At 40.2% G+C, this 14,614-nt stretch overlaps 1 protein-coding gene across 5 annotated transcripts in view; it reads left to right on the top strand.

Annotated features, from left to right (window-relative positions):
• ttc7b (tetratricopeptide repeat domain 7B) overlaps positions 1-14,614 on the top strand; it is a 35,344-nt gene that overhangs the window by 16,480 nt on the left and 4,250 nt on the right. For 2 of the 5 annotated variants that reach the window (XM_011490640.4, XM_078940375.1), the window contains exons 18-21: positions 2,447-2,707; positions 3,968-4,027; positions 11,539-11,679; positions 13,839-14,041. In XM_011490640.4, coding sequence (XP_011488942.2) covers positions 2,447-2,707; positions 3,968-4,027; positions 11,539-11,679; positions 13,839-14,041 — 665 coding nt within the window. The remainder of the gene's footprint in view (positions 1-2,446; positions 2,708-3,967; positions 4,028-11,538; positions 11,680-13,838; positions 14,042-14,614) is intronic. The other 3 variants (XM_004082665.5, XM_078940376.1, XM_020713376.3) reach the window with 2 other exon arrangements.

The raw sequence follows: 14,614 nt of genomic DNA, 5'->3' as shown, positions 1-14,614 counted from the left end.
AACCTAGACTGGAGCGAAATACTGCTTTGTATGAAATGACATTTGTGCCACCACATGGAGAACAAAAGTCACAGTTTTGAGATAAAACGTTTTTACGTTGCAAACAAAATGTTCAGTTTTAAAAAGAAAACTTTCAAAGTAATAAATGAAAATATTCAGTGTTAGCTTTCAAAATACATGTATGTGTTTGCAACACAAATGTTTTCAGATGAGTTGTTTGTCATCTCGGTGTCACCCTATCGTTGATTTTGCGTTAACAACTTTCAGTTAAGCGTAATGTTTGTGCCACCAAACAGCCGATTAGAGCCAAGACGGTTCATGCGGATTGGTCTAGCTTCTATCCAATCAAGTATGTTTGTCTTGCCTTCACTGTGCCTACAGCAGATGCCGGACTTTGCATAGGTTCAGTTTGACCGGGATTCTGCAGCCTTCAACCTTGACCCGTTTCTCTCTGAGTAGAACCCAGAAGGAGCAGCAAGGCAAAAATACAACATCATTCTGTATTTATTTATGTTGATGTCGCAACCAGTGTGTTCAGTCAGAAGCAGAAAGAAAAGCATCTCAGACTCTTATTTCATTCAAGCTTTCATCCAGTTAGTATTATATATTATTACATATTATTATCTTTTTATTATTTTTCACAAATCATTTTATATTTTACAATAGACAAAAGCAGATATGAGTTCTTAAAAATACACCGTGTGCAACACTCTATTATCTGCTGACGCAAATGTACTCAAATGAATAATTAACATTTACACCTAGGGACAATTTAGGTTGACCAATTAACCTATGAAGCATGTTTTTGGACGGTGGGAGGAAGACTGAGACCCCGGAGAAAACCCACGCATGCACGCATGCAAACTCCACACAGAAATGTCCCCCATTGATGTTCTAGTCCAGGTCCAGGTCCGGACTTGAACGGGGGCCTTCTTGCTTTGAGGCAAGAGCGCTAACCACTGCCACCGTGCAGCCCTGTCTACATTTAGATTTTCTTTTTAACCCGTTAGTTTTTTCGTTTTTTTTAAATTATCTTTATGAACCTTTCCTGTTTACTACTTGTCAAACGTACTCGTCAGCACAGGGGAGCCGCTCCAGGGATGAGCAGCTTCCCTGGTTCAGACCTGCTCACAAAAATGCAACAGCTGGTCAACAGATAAGCCCCTCGGTGCAGTCTGCAGACCGAGGCGTTCCCTTAACGTAAGCGGAGTTCGGACTTCTACCACTTCCTTAACGTAGGCGTTTTTGAATGCCGAGTGTCTCAACTTTGTTAAGCTGATCTGGTTTCTTCAGTCAGTAATGATCTGCTCTGTTTAGGAGAAGATTTTTCTCAGTTCTCAGGTGCAGGTTGGTTTTGGAGCCGGAAGGACAGCTTAAAAAAATAGTTCGCAGGAAGGAGCCGGCTTTTGTAGATTGCTTTTAAAGTGCAAAGTGATTTGGTCTTCATCGCACCGGTCGTATCCACAATCGTGCGTTTAGTTCATACTGATGTTGCTTGGATTTGTCTGCAACTGTGATCGTCTCCAGGGTTTATTTATAACATAAATGACATCCTGATCATTGACTTGCTGTGTCTGCGAACGCGCTGAGGAAGAGGAGGGTGGTGTGTTCGTCCACTGAGCAGAAGCAGGGAACGCAGAGGCAAAAAAAGAGTGAATTGCATTTTTCTAGTTGAGTGCAAAATATGAGATATATATTTAATTGACATAAGAGGCGTTTTGTTCGCGGGGTTGAACGTGTTTAACCCCGCCTCGGTCTGCAGACTGCAGCCAGGGGCTTCTTCCCATAACAGACTCTGGTCCGCAGACACGCCCCCTCCTCGTGCTGCTCTCACTGTCTCATCCCGACAGTGTCAAAAGCACAACAACAATCTTAGAGCATAATAGTTATTTTACAAACCCAGAGAGCGCCACAGCAAAGGGATGAAAGAATTAGATGCGGCCACAGGTTGCCGACCCCTGATCTAGACCAATCAGCATGAACCCTCTTATCTCTGATTGGCTGTTTGGTGGCACATATATTACACTAAACTGAAACAAAGACGAGGTAAAACCGAGATTAGAGACAATGGATCTGAAAACAATTATGTTGCAAACACAAAAATGTATTTGCGGAAACAAAGAAAAACATTTTGAAAGCAAACATTTAATATTTTCATTTGCTACTTTGAAAGTTTTGTTTTTAAAACTGAACATTTTGTTTGCAATGTAGAACATTTTGATCTCAAAACTGTGACTTTTGTTCTCAATGTGGTGGTACAAATATCATTTCATACTTAAAAGCTCAAAAGTTTAATTTACATGATATAGGATCCTTATTTAAAAATCTAACTTTATTGCATGAAAGAAGTTATGGAAACTTCTAGCTGAAACGTCTTGTATCCCTTCTTTTTTTTTTTTTTACAGGATCACTTGAACTCATTTTTGTTTTATCTTCTCTGTTTTAGTCTCTGGTTCTTCCTCTTCCCATTCTGGGTTTGAACCTGTCTCCCCCACCAACATGTCTGCGCTCTCCTCCCCCTTGTCATCTCCATCGTCCCCTGCCTTCTTTTTCCAGCCTCTTCCTCTCACCCCTCCAGCCAAAAATGTGTCCTTCCGCCCCCCTCTCATGTCCTCTCCTTTTTCACCTCCACCCTCCACTCCACCCACCAAGACGAGGGCTCTGCCCTTTTGCAACCATGTCATTCTGCGCCAGCTCTCCTCCAACTGTAATCTGCCTCATGCTCTCTGCCTGTAGCAAGGTGTGGAGTGTAACCTAAAAAGAACTAAAACTTCTCCACAAATTTGCATGTGACTGCTGTTTGTGCAGTTCCAAGCAGCAAAATATGATTTGTTATTATCAGCATCATCAAAAGCCAGGCTACGCTTACATTTCTACTAACCTGCATGCGTTCAATATACTGGAATCTTAAAATGAAGTCGTTTTTTAAAGTAGAAAACTCCACAGTTAAGAGTTTTACATAAAAAAAAAAACATCGCATTAGTTGTGTGTTTTTAGGAAAAGATGACAATCAAAACGGGAGGAAATTGAACTTAATTAAAAAATAACATAAATGTCTGCTCTCCATTTTCTCAGTCACTGATGCTTAATTTCACCTTGTCTTCTTGAATTGCAAATGAGTAAACAGGTATGCTATACATACAACCAAACATAACAGTTTAATCTCAGAGAAAATGACAAAAAACATGTGACTTTAAAAAGCTAAGTAAATAAATTGTCAATAAATAAATCAACAATGCTGTCAGACTAAAAAATGAAAAATGGATAATGTAATCTTTTTTTCTACCTCTACCAGTATCAGATTAGCGTATGACTCAGTCCTATTTAAAAAGTTTTTTTTAGAACTACAGATCAACTGGGTTTTCTTTAATTTGACTTTTTCCCTAGATGTGTTATTCCCATGTTTGATACTTGCTTGTTAAACTGTTGTCAGTTTTGTATAATTCATTTGCCGTTTTGTCATTTTTAACAACCTCACCTCTTGTTTAAATCTAACTTTTTCTCTTATTTTTAAGTGCAAATATTAATCTTTCCATGTTTGATCTCACAACCAAAATCACAGTGTGATCACTAAATAAAAAAAATACTAAATGTTTTTTCCATTCATGCATGCAGTGTTGTGTATTTGCACTACATATGCAGAAGCTTTTGCCATAAAATGTAACTTTAAATCAAAATAGTTTATTATTTGTTACATAAATATAGTTGTTTCAAAAAAGACAAACGTGAACATTATAATAAAAATAAGACGATCCACATTTAGGTTTAGATTTTATGGCTTTTATTTTGGCAGACATACTGATAAAGAAAGAACTGTTAATAACATCTGGTATGTTGTCATATTGCCACGTTGCCTTCATTGTCCCATTTGATTTCTGGGAATCATCTGTCATTCCTGTCTGTTTTTCATCTTTGAATCAATAATCAATGTCTTTCTTTTTTTCTACATCCTCCCATTTTTCTTAAGGCTGCCCTCAAGATGATAACACTCTAGGTCTTTCCTCCGTCCTTCCTTCCTTTTCTGTTTGTAAGTAGCCATCAAATGTCCATCTTATTTTTCTTTCTCCATTCTTTTTTAAAATTGTTTTATTTTACACATTCTTTGTTCCCTCTCCTGTCCTATTTGTTTAGGCATTTTCAACGCAGAGATAATTTGCGTGAATTACTGAAGAAGATTTCTCGTTTTGAAAAATTTCAAGGAAAGCAGTGATTTTGAACAATTACTCTGATGCGTATGAAGAAAGCAGTAAACATGGTGCGAAGCCCATGAATAGAAGGCATATTATTAAGTAAAGGGCAGATTGGAATGATATTTTAACCGTAATTCTTAAACTTTTCTATGAAACCAAATCTGGTCAATACTTTACACCAAGCTGACAGGAGAGCATTTTCTTCTTTTTAACCTGAACTATAAAATGGGCGAACTATTTTTAATAACTACTCAAACTATGACAGCAGTTCTTACTTCAACAATGAATAAAGAAGAAAAAACAATGAATAAAGAGTAGATGTTAATGTTAGCCCTTGAAAATCCATTATTGAAAGTTAAAGTATAATATGCAGACATTTTTGTCAAAAAAGTTGGTAAAATTCTGAACTTTTAAGTGATAGAACAAGATTTGATTAATAAAACTATACTTTTTCCTTTTCTTTTTTAAATTAAAGAATTATAGTAAACAAATAAGTGTCAGTGCAGTGTAATGGAAAGATAGAAAGAATACTTAGAAGAGTTTATGAATGAAGAAAATGAGAGCGTGGCAATGATGAAGAGACACTTTTTGTCTTCTCAATGTAAAGGTGTATTCTCTTGTGTGCCAACTCACTAAGGCGGGCAAATAACCTTATATAGATACAGAACAGTCAAACCATGCTCTTAGCTAAATCTGTTGGGTGTAAAGCCCAAAGGTAAGGGTAACACCAAACAGCCCCCACCGAACACCCCCCGGAATTAGGAGCGGCTGTCCAAACACCAACTCAGCGGAGGACGCGTCTGGGCCAGTCTTAGGAGCTGAGCGTAGCCCGAGCAGGACCAACGGCAAACGTTCCAGCCAAAGGTCATCTGTGAGCGCTATGCGGTGCGCCACCTTAAGGGAACGGTAGAAACGCTCACACAACCCATTCGCTTGAGGGTGATGAGCCGCAGTACGGTGCACATGGATCCCTAAAGATCACACCATTCCCAACCAGAGTTCTAAAACAAACTGGGGGCCCCTCTCCGTAGTAATGTATGACAGTAGACCAAAACGGGCAACCCAGGCACAAAGAAATGCAACGGACCACGTCAGCAATTGTAGTGGAGGACAGAGGAACTACCTCGGACCACCTGGTTGTCCGATCCGCCGTAGTTAACAAGTGTGTGAAAGAAGGAGACAGTGGACCAACCAAATTCACGTGCACATGGTCGAAACACTGGGCCGGGATCAGGAAAGGTTCTAGGAGGGCTTTAATGGGCCGTGGAACTTTGGCACACTAAAACGCAACGCAGGACATGGCCCATCCCTTAGCATACTTATGCAAACCAGGCCACACGAAATGGGAACTAACCAGCATCACTGACATGCGTACACCTGGGTGGGTGCGAGAGGGAATAGACAGATTTGAAAATGCGGCAATGCCTTCCCGCAGGAACTACGGGCTGAGGGTGTTCTGTGGACACATTACACAGGAGAGATGGACCGCCATCTTGCCACACAACCTTCTCAAGCTTAAGGCCCGAACTACCGGAGCGGAGGGCAAGAATGTCTGCATCACCAGGCTAGTTGGCGGCTATATCAGAAAAAACGATCGAGGAGAGTAACCTTGGCTAAGACTGACTTAGCCCTGTCGAATGCAGCAACGCGGTCTGATCCAATCCAAAGGGTCTGTGGCTTTTTTGGAACGCAAGGTGTCATAAAGCGGCTGTAACAGGTGGGCAGCCCAGTGAATTAACCTGTTTTAAAGTTCACCATCCCCAAAAACTCCTGCAGGGACTTGACCACTACAGGACAGGGGGAAATTTGCCATGGCCTGGGCTTTGGTGAGCAGCGGAACCGCACCCTACGCCGAAATTCAATTACCCCAAAAATCATTGGCTGACAAATCAAAGTGGCATTTGGGCGGGTTAACAATCAAACCATGGGTTGCCAAAGCTGGAATACCTCCATGGGGTGCACGAGATGCTCTTCAGGAAAGGGGCTGGCCACCAAAATGTTGTCTAGATCAGTGTTTTTCAACCTTTTTTGAGCCACGGCACACTTTAACCTTGACAAAAATCCCGCGGCACACCAGCATCCCAAAAAGAAAAGAAAAAAAAGCAGAAACTCATAGTCTGTTTTGATCTACAGCCCCCCCCCCCCCCCCCCCCCCACCGCCGGCAATCTGACGTGCATTTTAGTGATAATTGTGGCAGAATATTTTTCCTAAAAGATGTAATAAAAGTTAAGTTACATACAAACTGTATGTTCGTTGTGGTTTCAATCCGTGTAACAAGGACGACTCATTGTACGCTGAGGCGCTGTCCCTTTAAGCCAATGCATCATGGGAGACGTAGTGTGAATACGGCAACAAAACGGCAGAAACACTAGCGTCTCTGAGCTTCATGGTTTTGTTCACTTGTTCCACGGTCTGATACCGGATTCTGTGGAAAGCTACACCGCTAAAGACGAGCTTTAGCTGGTGTTTTTGTGGGAAATGAGTGAGTTATGAGCTAAATTGGAACAAGGAAGTGAAGACTTTTAACACTTCTGATTGGTCAGACTGATGACATGTGATTAAGCCTTCAAGAATGATTGGTGGAGTCGTGGAGACAGTAAAAGCTGCGGGACTTTTCAGAAAACAGTTATAGCTGCAGGTAAATCGCGGTGCTGTCATTCTTATCAAAATGTCTTTAATAGAATCAATTAAACACAAAGAAAAAAGTATTTTATGATCTTTCATATTCCTAACTACTCAGTGTTTTATCAGGACCTGTTTGGATGAACAAAGAGCTGATTTCCTGGAGATGGTAATTGTTTTGAGATCAGTGAATGAGGGCAATTTTCCACGGCACACTTGACCATCTCCCACGGCACACTGGTTGAAAAACACTGGTCTAGATAGTCAAACACGAACTCGAGATTGCATAGCACAGAGTCCATCAACCTTTGAAAAGTCTGGGCTGCACCTTTAAGACTGAAAGGCATGCACAGGAATTCAAAAATTCCAAAAGAAGTTTCCACCGTAGTCCTAGGCACGTCTTCGGCCCGCACTGGGACCTGATGGTAACCGCATACCAGGTCTACTTTAGAAAAACTGACATTCCCCAAAAAAACAAACCTAGAAATCCTGAATGTGAGGAATGGGGATAACAGTCAGGTGTTGTAGTGATGTTCAAATGGTGAAAATCCCCTCATGGGAGCCAGGAACCATCTGCCTTTGGCACCATGTGGAGGGGCAACGCCCAGGACCTGTTGGAGCGTCTCACGGTAACCAGACTCTCAATGGTCTTAAACTACTCTTTAGATTGTCCGTTTTGCTGCATTGAGGCACCATGCTGAAGCAGAAACTGGCGAGCGGAAATGCTCCACTCCGTGCTTAGCCACAGTGGAGGAAAAACCAGGGGGGAGGGGGGTCAAAGACGGGAATACAAATCCACTGACAACCCATGCGCACACAAAAAATCTGCACCAATAATGAAAAACAGTTTGTCCATTTGGTATCAAAAAGTCCTGATAGCACAGCAAAAAACTGTTCTCCACATTCGCCAGCACCCATTCGCCAGCACCCGACTGCTGCGTTTCCAGAACTGAACACTGAAGCAGACAGGCCATATCTCTGTAGCAGAAGCCCCTTAAGAGCCGCATACTTTTTAGTGAAGGGGGCATAGAAGAGGATGAAGAGTGGAAAGGCACTTAGTCCTGATGAAATACCTGTGGTGGTATGTCTAGGAGAGATGGCAGTTGAGTTTTTGACTGGGCTCTTCAGCAGGATCTCAGGTGGTGAGACGATGCCTTAGGAATGAAGAAGTGTGATGGTTCCAATTTTTAAGAACAAGGGAAATGTGCAGAGTTGTGTCAACCACAGAGGAATAAAGTTGATGAGCCATACAATGAAGGTATGGGAAAGACTAGTTGAAGCTAGCCTAATGGTTTATTCAGACTGGACACATTTGGCTCACTCAAAGTGAACCAGAGTTTGTTTCCCCCGATAACCCAGAACAAGTTTTCAGTGGATACGAACCCTGGGACTGGGACCAGGAACTGTTCTGGGACCAATCTTTCGAGGTGGTCTCGGTTCATTTCCGATTGGATTGAGCTTCGGTTTGCTCTGAGATTCCCTCTCCCCACCCTGACTGACATCTATTCCACACGCTGCCTCACCCGAGCCCATAACATCATCAAGGACAGCTCACACCCTGGCTCAGAGTGGTTTGACTTGATGCCCTCTGGGAGGCGCTACAGAGGCATCAGAACTAAAACAAGCAGACTCAAAAATAGCTTCTTTCCCAAGGCAATAACTATGCTCAACTACCAAATGCACAGATAAAACACTTGCCAATGTATATTTTCATGTATATGTATATATGCTTATGTATATCTGCTTATTTAAGTATTTATAAGTACTCTGCACATAATTACAGACATTTTTATATTTGCACATTTAATATTTTGTATATTTGCACACTTCCTTGGTACACTCCTTGGTACATATTGTACATATTAACATTTTTATATTATACTTTGTTTTTGCACTGTGATGGTGACTGCTTGAATTTCATTGTCTACGTGGATAGTGACAATGAGGGCATATCTTATCTCTTATCTTATCTAATTCTTCACTTGCTACATTTATTTTAACACTGCCCGAAACGCGTTTTACATACTTTTCTGTGTCTCATTACGTGGCACACACTGCTGTGACGCCATCCTAAAAGCTACCTTGAAGTTCCTTAACAGAATTCTCTCAAAACAATGACATTACACCACAACGATGAGACACAGCAACTTATTGAAATATAGATGAATGCAGGTTCATCAAAACAACTTTTGAGTTTAATCTTTTTTTATTGAGCACCAGAAATACAAAACATGTAAAAAAAAACAAAGGCAAATGTCAGAATTATTCAAACAATTCTCCTTTTCTTTAAACAAGACAAAACGTAACAGAACCCACTCCCAACCCACCAAGAACATGAGAGGCGTCCGAAAAAATCAAACAAGTTATTACATCAAGTGATGGAAGCAGGCATGCATCACTTAGGCTGAGTGTGACGATGACACGATGACTAAAAATGTGAAAACAGAGAACAAGCTGCTACTTGGGCCCAACACAGATAGAAATTTGCCTCTGCCCCCCCCCCCCCCCCCCCCCGAGTGTATTTAATCTTTTCTAGCTCCATAAATTGTAATATTTGACTTACAGTGTAATAAAATTCTTCTACGTGCAACTAGTGTTGTAGAAGTTGAGATGCAAGATGCAGCTTCAAGAAGGCACCAGTCCAATATCAGGCGTGTGAAGCCATGGTATGATATTCTTAACATTTGAATCCCAGTAATAGTAGCAAAAGTTGTGAAAGGCTAAACTACCTTGATTTTTAGACGTCTGTAGCAATTCAAGCCATATCCTAGGTTTCCTTCCATCCCCTATAAATAACACAAAAGTTTGATTTTTACCCAGAGAAATTGCCAAATTTCTTCAAAGCATGAATTATGAGGGGGTGTTTAGACTGGGGTCTGAGAGATATAACAATAGATCATCTGCATACAAAGATACTCTATGTTCCCTACACCATAATAGCTAAAGCGAGCTGAGCGGACAGCCCTGGCTAGTACCCCATGACAACTGAAAGAATTGTGACCACTTACCATTACCAATTACAGAGGCTTTAGGTGATTTATACAAAAGCTCGATCCAGGAGATGAAGTTAATGATAACCAAATTTCTTTAAACACGAAAACAGAAATCTCCGCTTCACCCTATCAAATGCTTTCTCCATGTCAAGTGCAACTATACTAAACTAAACTATACTTGAGCAGGAGGGTTATTGATGCTTTAGTTAATGTCTGGGGGAGGGAGCCACGGGATAAAGAATCATTAAACAAATCAAGAAGCATTGGGGTTAATTTGTTTGAGAACTTTTTAAAGAACTCTATAGGGTTCCTATCCGGGCCTGGTGCCTTACCATTTTTGCATTGAGTGTATTGCATTAGTGATTTCATTATGGTCCAGTGGAAGTTCAGCATTAGTTCCATGTATTTCTGTTATTTAGAAAAATGTAAAGCCAAAACCAAGAACTAAGCCTATACCTGTCCTTCTCCATGAGGCAGGCTGTAGAAGTACACAGGAAGTACTGCTTTTGTGACATGACATACCACAAAAGCAGTACTTTTTGTTTCAAACATAGTTGCAATGCTATTTCAACCTTGGTCTGTTTTTCTTGTCTAACATTGCTAAGAAAGCCCTTTAATTAAATGAAATTTAAATAAAATTTCAGGTATATTGGAACTGTTTTTGTATTTCTTTGTATTAAAGTTGGCATTATAGTTGGCTATGGCACAGTTATTGAGGAGAAAAATTCAAATTAGGACTTCATGTCAAAAACGTCACTGACTCTCGGTTTATACAATAGAAAAATATAGACACCAGGCAAGTTTTCTCCAAGATTCTTTTGCTGTCACGTTTTTGCATTGTTATCATAAAAAAGTTAATTCAGGTGTTAAATATATAAATTTACAAAATTACTAATATAAGTTTTAATAAAATTAGACTGGGAATACATTCAGTCTTAACTTAAAAGCAGATTTTGACATATTGAAGTTTGGACGAACATCTATTGGTGTTTAAATAAGTCAAAAATCCATCTTTTATGCAGCATTTAATCAAACTTTTACCAAAACACCTGACAACGATCTGTGGCTCCCTATCTTCAACATCTACCGACAAGGAAATTGAACAGGAAAAGAAGGATGGATGACTAACTAAAAATGAAAAAAGTTAGGAATTCCTGACACCTTCCATAACAAACAATGATTCTCTGCTTTCCAGACTTTGCTGTGAAAAACAAACAGTGAAACAAATTTCTTCCCATCCGCAGCAACAAGAGAAATCCTTTCCAGGTGTTATTGCACTGATTTTGCTCATGTTGCAGGTGAAAGCTACAAAATAAACTTTGATTGCAAGCAGAATATTTAATAAAATACAACATCTGTATTATTAAAAAAATAGAACAAAACTGCATTCATTCTTTCTTAAAAAAAACTGAAAATATCTGAATATTTCTATCAGATAAATAGGCAGAAAAGGTTCTGTTCCAGTTTATTCTAGTCTTCCTTGCTTCCAACAAACTGAGTGTTGCTGTTTATCAAGAGCTCTTGTGCTGTGTTGAATGGAGCATGCAGCATGAGGCTTAAGCGAAAAAACACCTGATTTTGTTTGCTCGTCTCTTTCTGAGGAGTCCCTGCTCTTGTGCTTGGTTGAATGAAGCTTCGGCATTACAAAAAGATGGCTGCTCCATCTCTTGTTTGACGACAGTCTGTTTTGTTGGTTTAGTTTGCCCTTGACGACGAGGTTGTCTGCCTCCAGGTTCGGTGCATGCTACATCCATAGCAGCCAGTCGGGTGGAGCAGGCGCTGTCAGAGGTGGCGTCTTCCTTGCAGAGCAGCGCCCCCAAACATGGACCTATTCATCCCTGGATGACACTGGCTCAGATCTGGCTTCATGCAGGTATGCACAGTCACATTATGTAAGAAATGGTTTGAGTTAAACTGCCCAAAAAAAAGCTGTTTACTATCTACAACAGAGTTTTTAGGTTTTATGACACAGAAAATCTGCCATTTTGAAAAAATGTTTTTTTTTTTTTTTTTTTTAAATAAATTTTTCACATACAGCTCTGACCAGAGCAGCGTCGAAGGGGAAGAGTGAGGGGCGGGGAGCAACCATTCTGCCAGGGAGGGCGGGTCAAAAGGGCGCGGGAAGGGTTGCACCTGCAACATTGCTCGTGGCTTTGATTTTTTTTAAATTGTAATTTGTTTTTCTTATAAACTTGATAATTATATTTTATACTTTCGATCAAATTTGCACTAAAACAAGGATGTGGTCTTTTACTGCTTCAGACCTCTTCTAATACACTGTTCTCTCATTTTTTGCTGGAGTTACGTTCTAAAATTGCCCACAATAGTTGAAATTCGCGAAGTAGGATTCCATATTTTATAAGGCTGAAAACTCCTTACTTTATACACTTTTTTTAAATGTAAAAACTTTCTTTGAACTTGAACAATTTCACACTTTTCTTTTTTGCTTAAACTCTCAAAGTTCAAACCTTCATAGAAAAATCCTTTTAGGAGTTTTACTCTTAAAAAAAGTGTATAAAGTGTGTAGTAAGGAGTATTATAGAATGAAAACAAAGATCTGCGATTGGAGATCTATGTTGATTTGGCAAACTGAACGGCTGGACAGAATGTACTGGATACACGACACAGAGGAGATTGATTGATAAGGTCTACAGCCAACCAGAACACAGAACATCAAACTTATCAGGCACTCTGTGGCTTAAATATCTGATATTTGGGGCAATTTTCTTCCAGTTAAAAAAAAAAAAAAAGTAAAATTGCACTGAAAAGGAATCAGTGACACAGCAAGACGGCAGAAGGTGAACAGCAATATAGCAAAGGAACACTGTATTTGAAAGCTTGGTGACCCTTGACTTCAAATGCCTGATGTCCATCAACATATTCAGAATGTGGCCAGATTATTATCTGTTTTCTTGGGTAAACTGGTTTTGTAATGTCATGGAAACCAGAATGATAGTTTCTCTAACCAGAGAAGTAGATTATAGCAGGATCTGCACTCTTCACACACACAGGATGTAAAAAGATTAGGAATTCTGGAAGACACAGGGATCTGAGAAACCTCCATAAGTGCACAAAAACTGTGCTGGGTCATAGACCATGATCTGCAGTAGACTTTTGTAGATGCGTGGGGGCAGGTAGAGGCCACCATGCCCCCCCAGCACACTTCTTTATATGCATAGGCATCTTAAAAAGGGTCAATAACTTAAATATCTTGTTGTGTTTGGTACGGAGTGATGCTGTTGGGCAACCATCTCAGCTCCAGCACACAATTTATTCCATTAATGTGATTACTGAAGATCATCCAAGCTATTTTTTAGTACATTGGAGACTTTAAATCTGACATTTCATGAATGTGAGCACCAATACTTACCTAATGGCTGAAAAATTCAAATCTTCCTATACCCCAACTTTAAAATGAAGGAGGGAGTTTGCTGATCTCAGCTTCTGCAAACATTTCCTTGATAAGTTTGATTCTATTTTGTCTTCTGTTTGGTTTTCCTCCTCTGAACAATTGTATTTGTGCATCAGCATCAGAGATTTGCAGAGCAAAAGGTAAACAGACAGCAGAGTAACACAGCAAGCACTCAAACACAAGGTTGTTTTGTTCCCCTTTATCTGTGGAGCTGCTTCCTGCTGTAGGTGGTCATTTCCATCTAGGGAGCACAGTTAATGTAATCATCTAATTACAGGAAAGATGGAGAACAGTCAGCTCATTTCCTCCTTTGATTATCGCCTGCATCACTGTTTCTGTGGCAAAAAAAGTTTGTTTTTTTACATTTTATTTGAAAAAGGTTTATTCTTTTTTATTTAAATATTAAAATGATGATAGTCACTTGTGATTAAAACATTTAAGTTTATGAGGAAGCAACATCCTCAACATAAGAAAAGCAGTATTAATGAATTGGCCTTCACTTTTTATAATACACCTAATTTTATAGACATGTAGAAATTCTACCCTCATTTTTCTGAACTAAACATGGGTGTAACGCAGAGCTTTGGTGGTCCTGTCTCCCTCTGTGTGTTCTCAAACAGCTGAGGTGTACATCGGGATGTCGAAACCAGCTGAGGCCGCTGCGTGCACTCAGGAAGCTGCCAACCTTTTCCCAACATCCCATAATGTCTTGTACATGAGGGGGCAGATAGCCGAGCTGAAGGGCAATATAGAGGAGGCCAAGCGCTGGTATGAAGAGGCCCTGTCCATCAACCCCACGCATGTGAAAACCATGCAGAGGCTGGTAAGACGCACAGCGTGCACACATGTGAATGTGCTCTGTCCTGGTGAGGTGCTTTGAAAGGCTCACTACGTTAAAAATGGTCTTGTTTTTTATTTTATTTTAACTTGTTCTTGTGGCATTTTCTAATGAAAGAAAACTGAACTTAATGTTGCGCATTTCTTTATTCAAATTGTCGTAAATCGGGAGCAGACAAAAAAAATACTGTTTGAGAAGGAGCTTCTTTGTGACGTAGAGACTACAACCTCCCTGCTCCACTCCATTCTGATGAATCTACTAGTAGATGAATGGATCCGTGTACGTCTGGGTTTTCCTCATCTGAGCTGGGATCGGGATCAAACTGTTCCTCGCCTTTTTTGTTGCACTGTTAATGTTAGGTTGGGGCTGTGAAGAGCTGTAAGCTAGTGGGGGAGTATAAACAGGTGGGTGACGGGAAGTGGGGGCAGACTTGCTTCATGCCAAAAATAATAAATATTGAATCAATGTTGTTTTTTTGGTACAAATCACTTTTTTACAAAAAGCGGACTATTTGATACGTGGGGCGGCGTGGACCTGGAGTGCAGCGACAAAGGAAAA

Source organism: Oryzias latipes, chromosome 22 (assembly GCF_053564925.1).
Source record: "Oryzias latipes strain Hd-rR chromosome 22, Olatipes_Hd-rR_3.1".
NCBI lineage: Eukaryota > Metazoa > Chordata > Actinopteri > Beloniformes > Adrianichthyidae > Oryzias > Oryzias latipes.
This window is presented reverse-complemented; position numbering and strand designations above follow the sequence as displayed.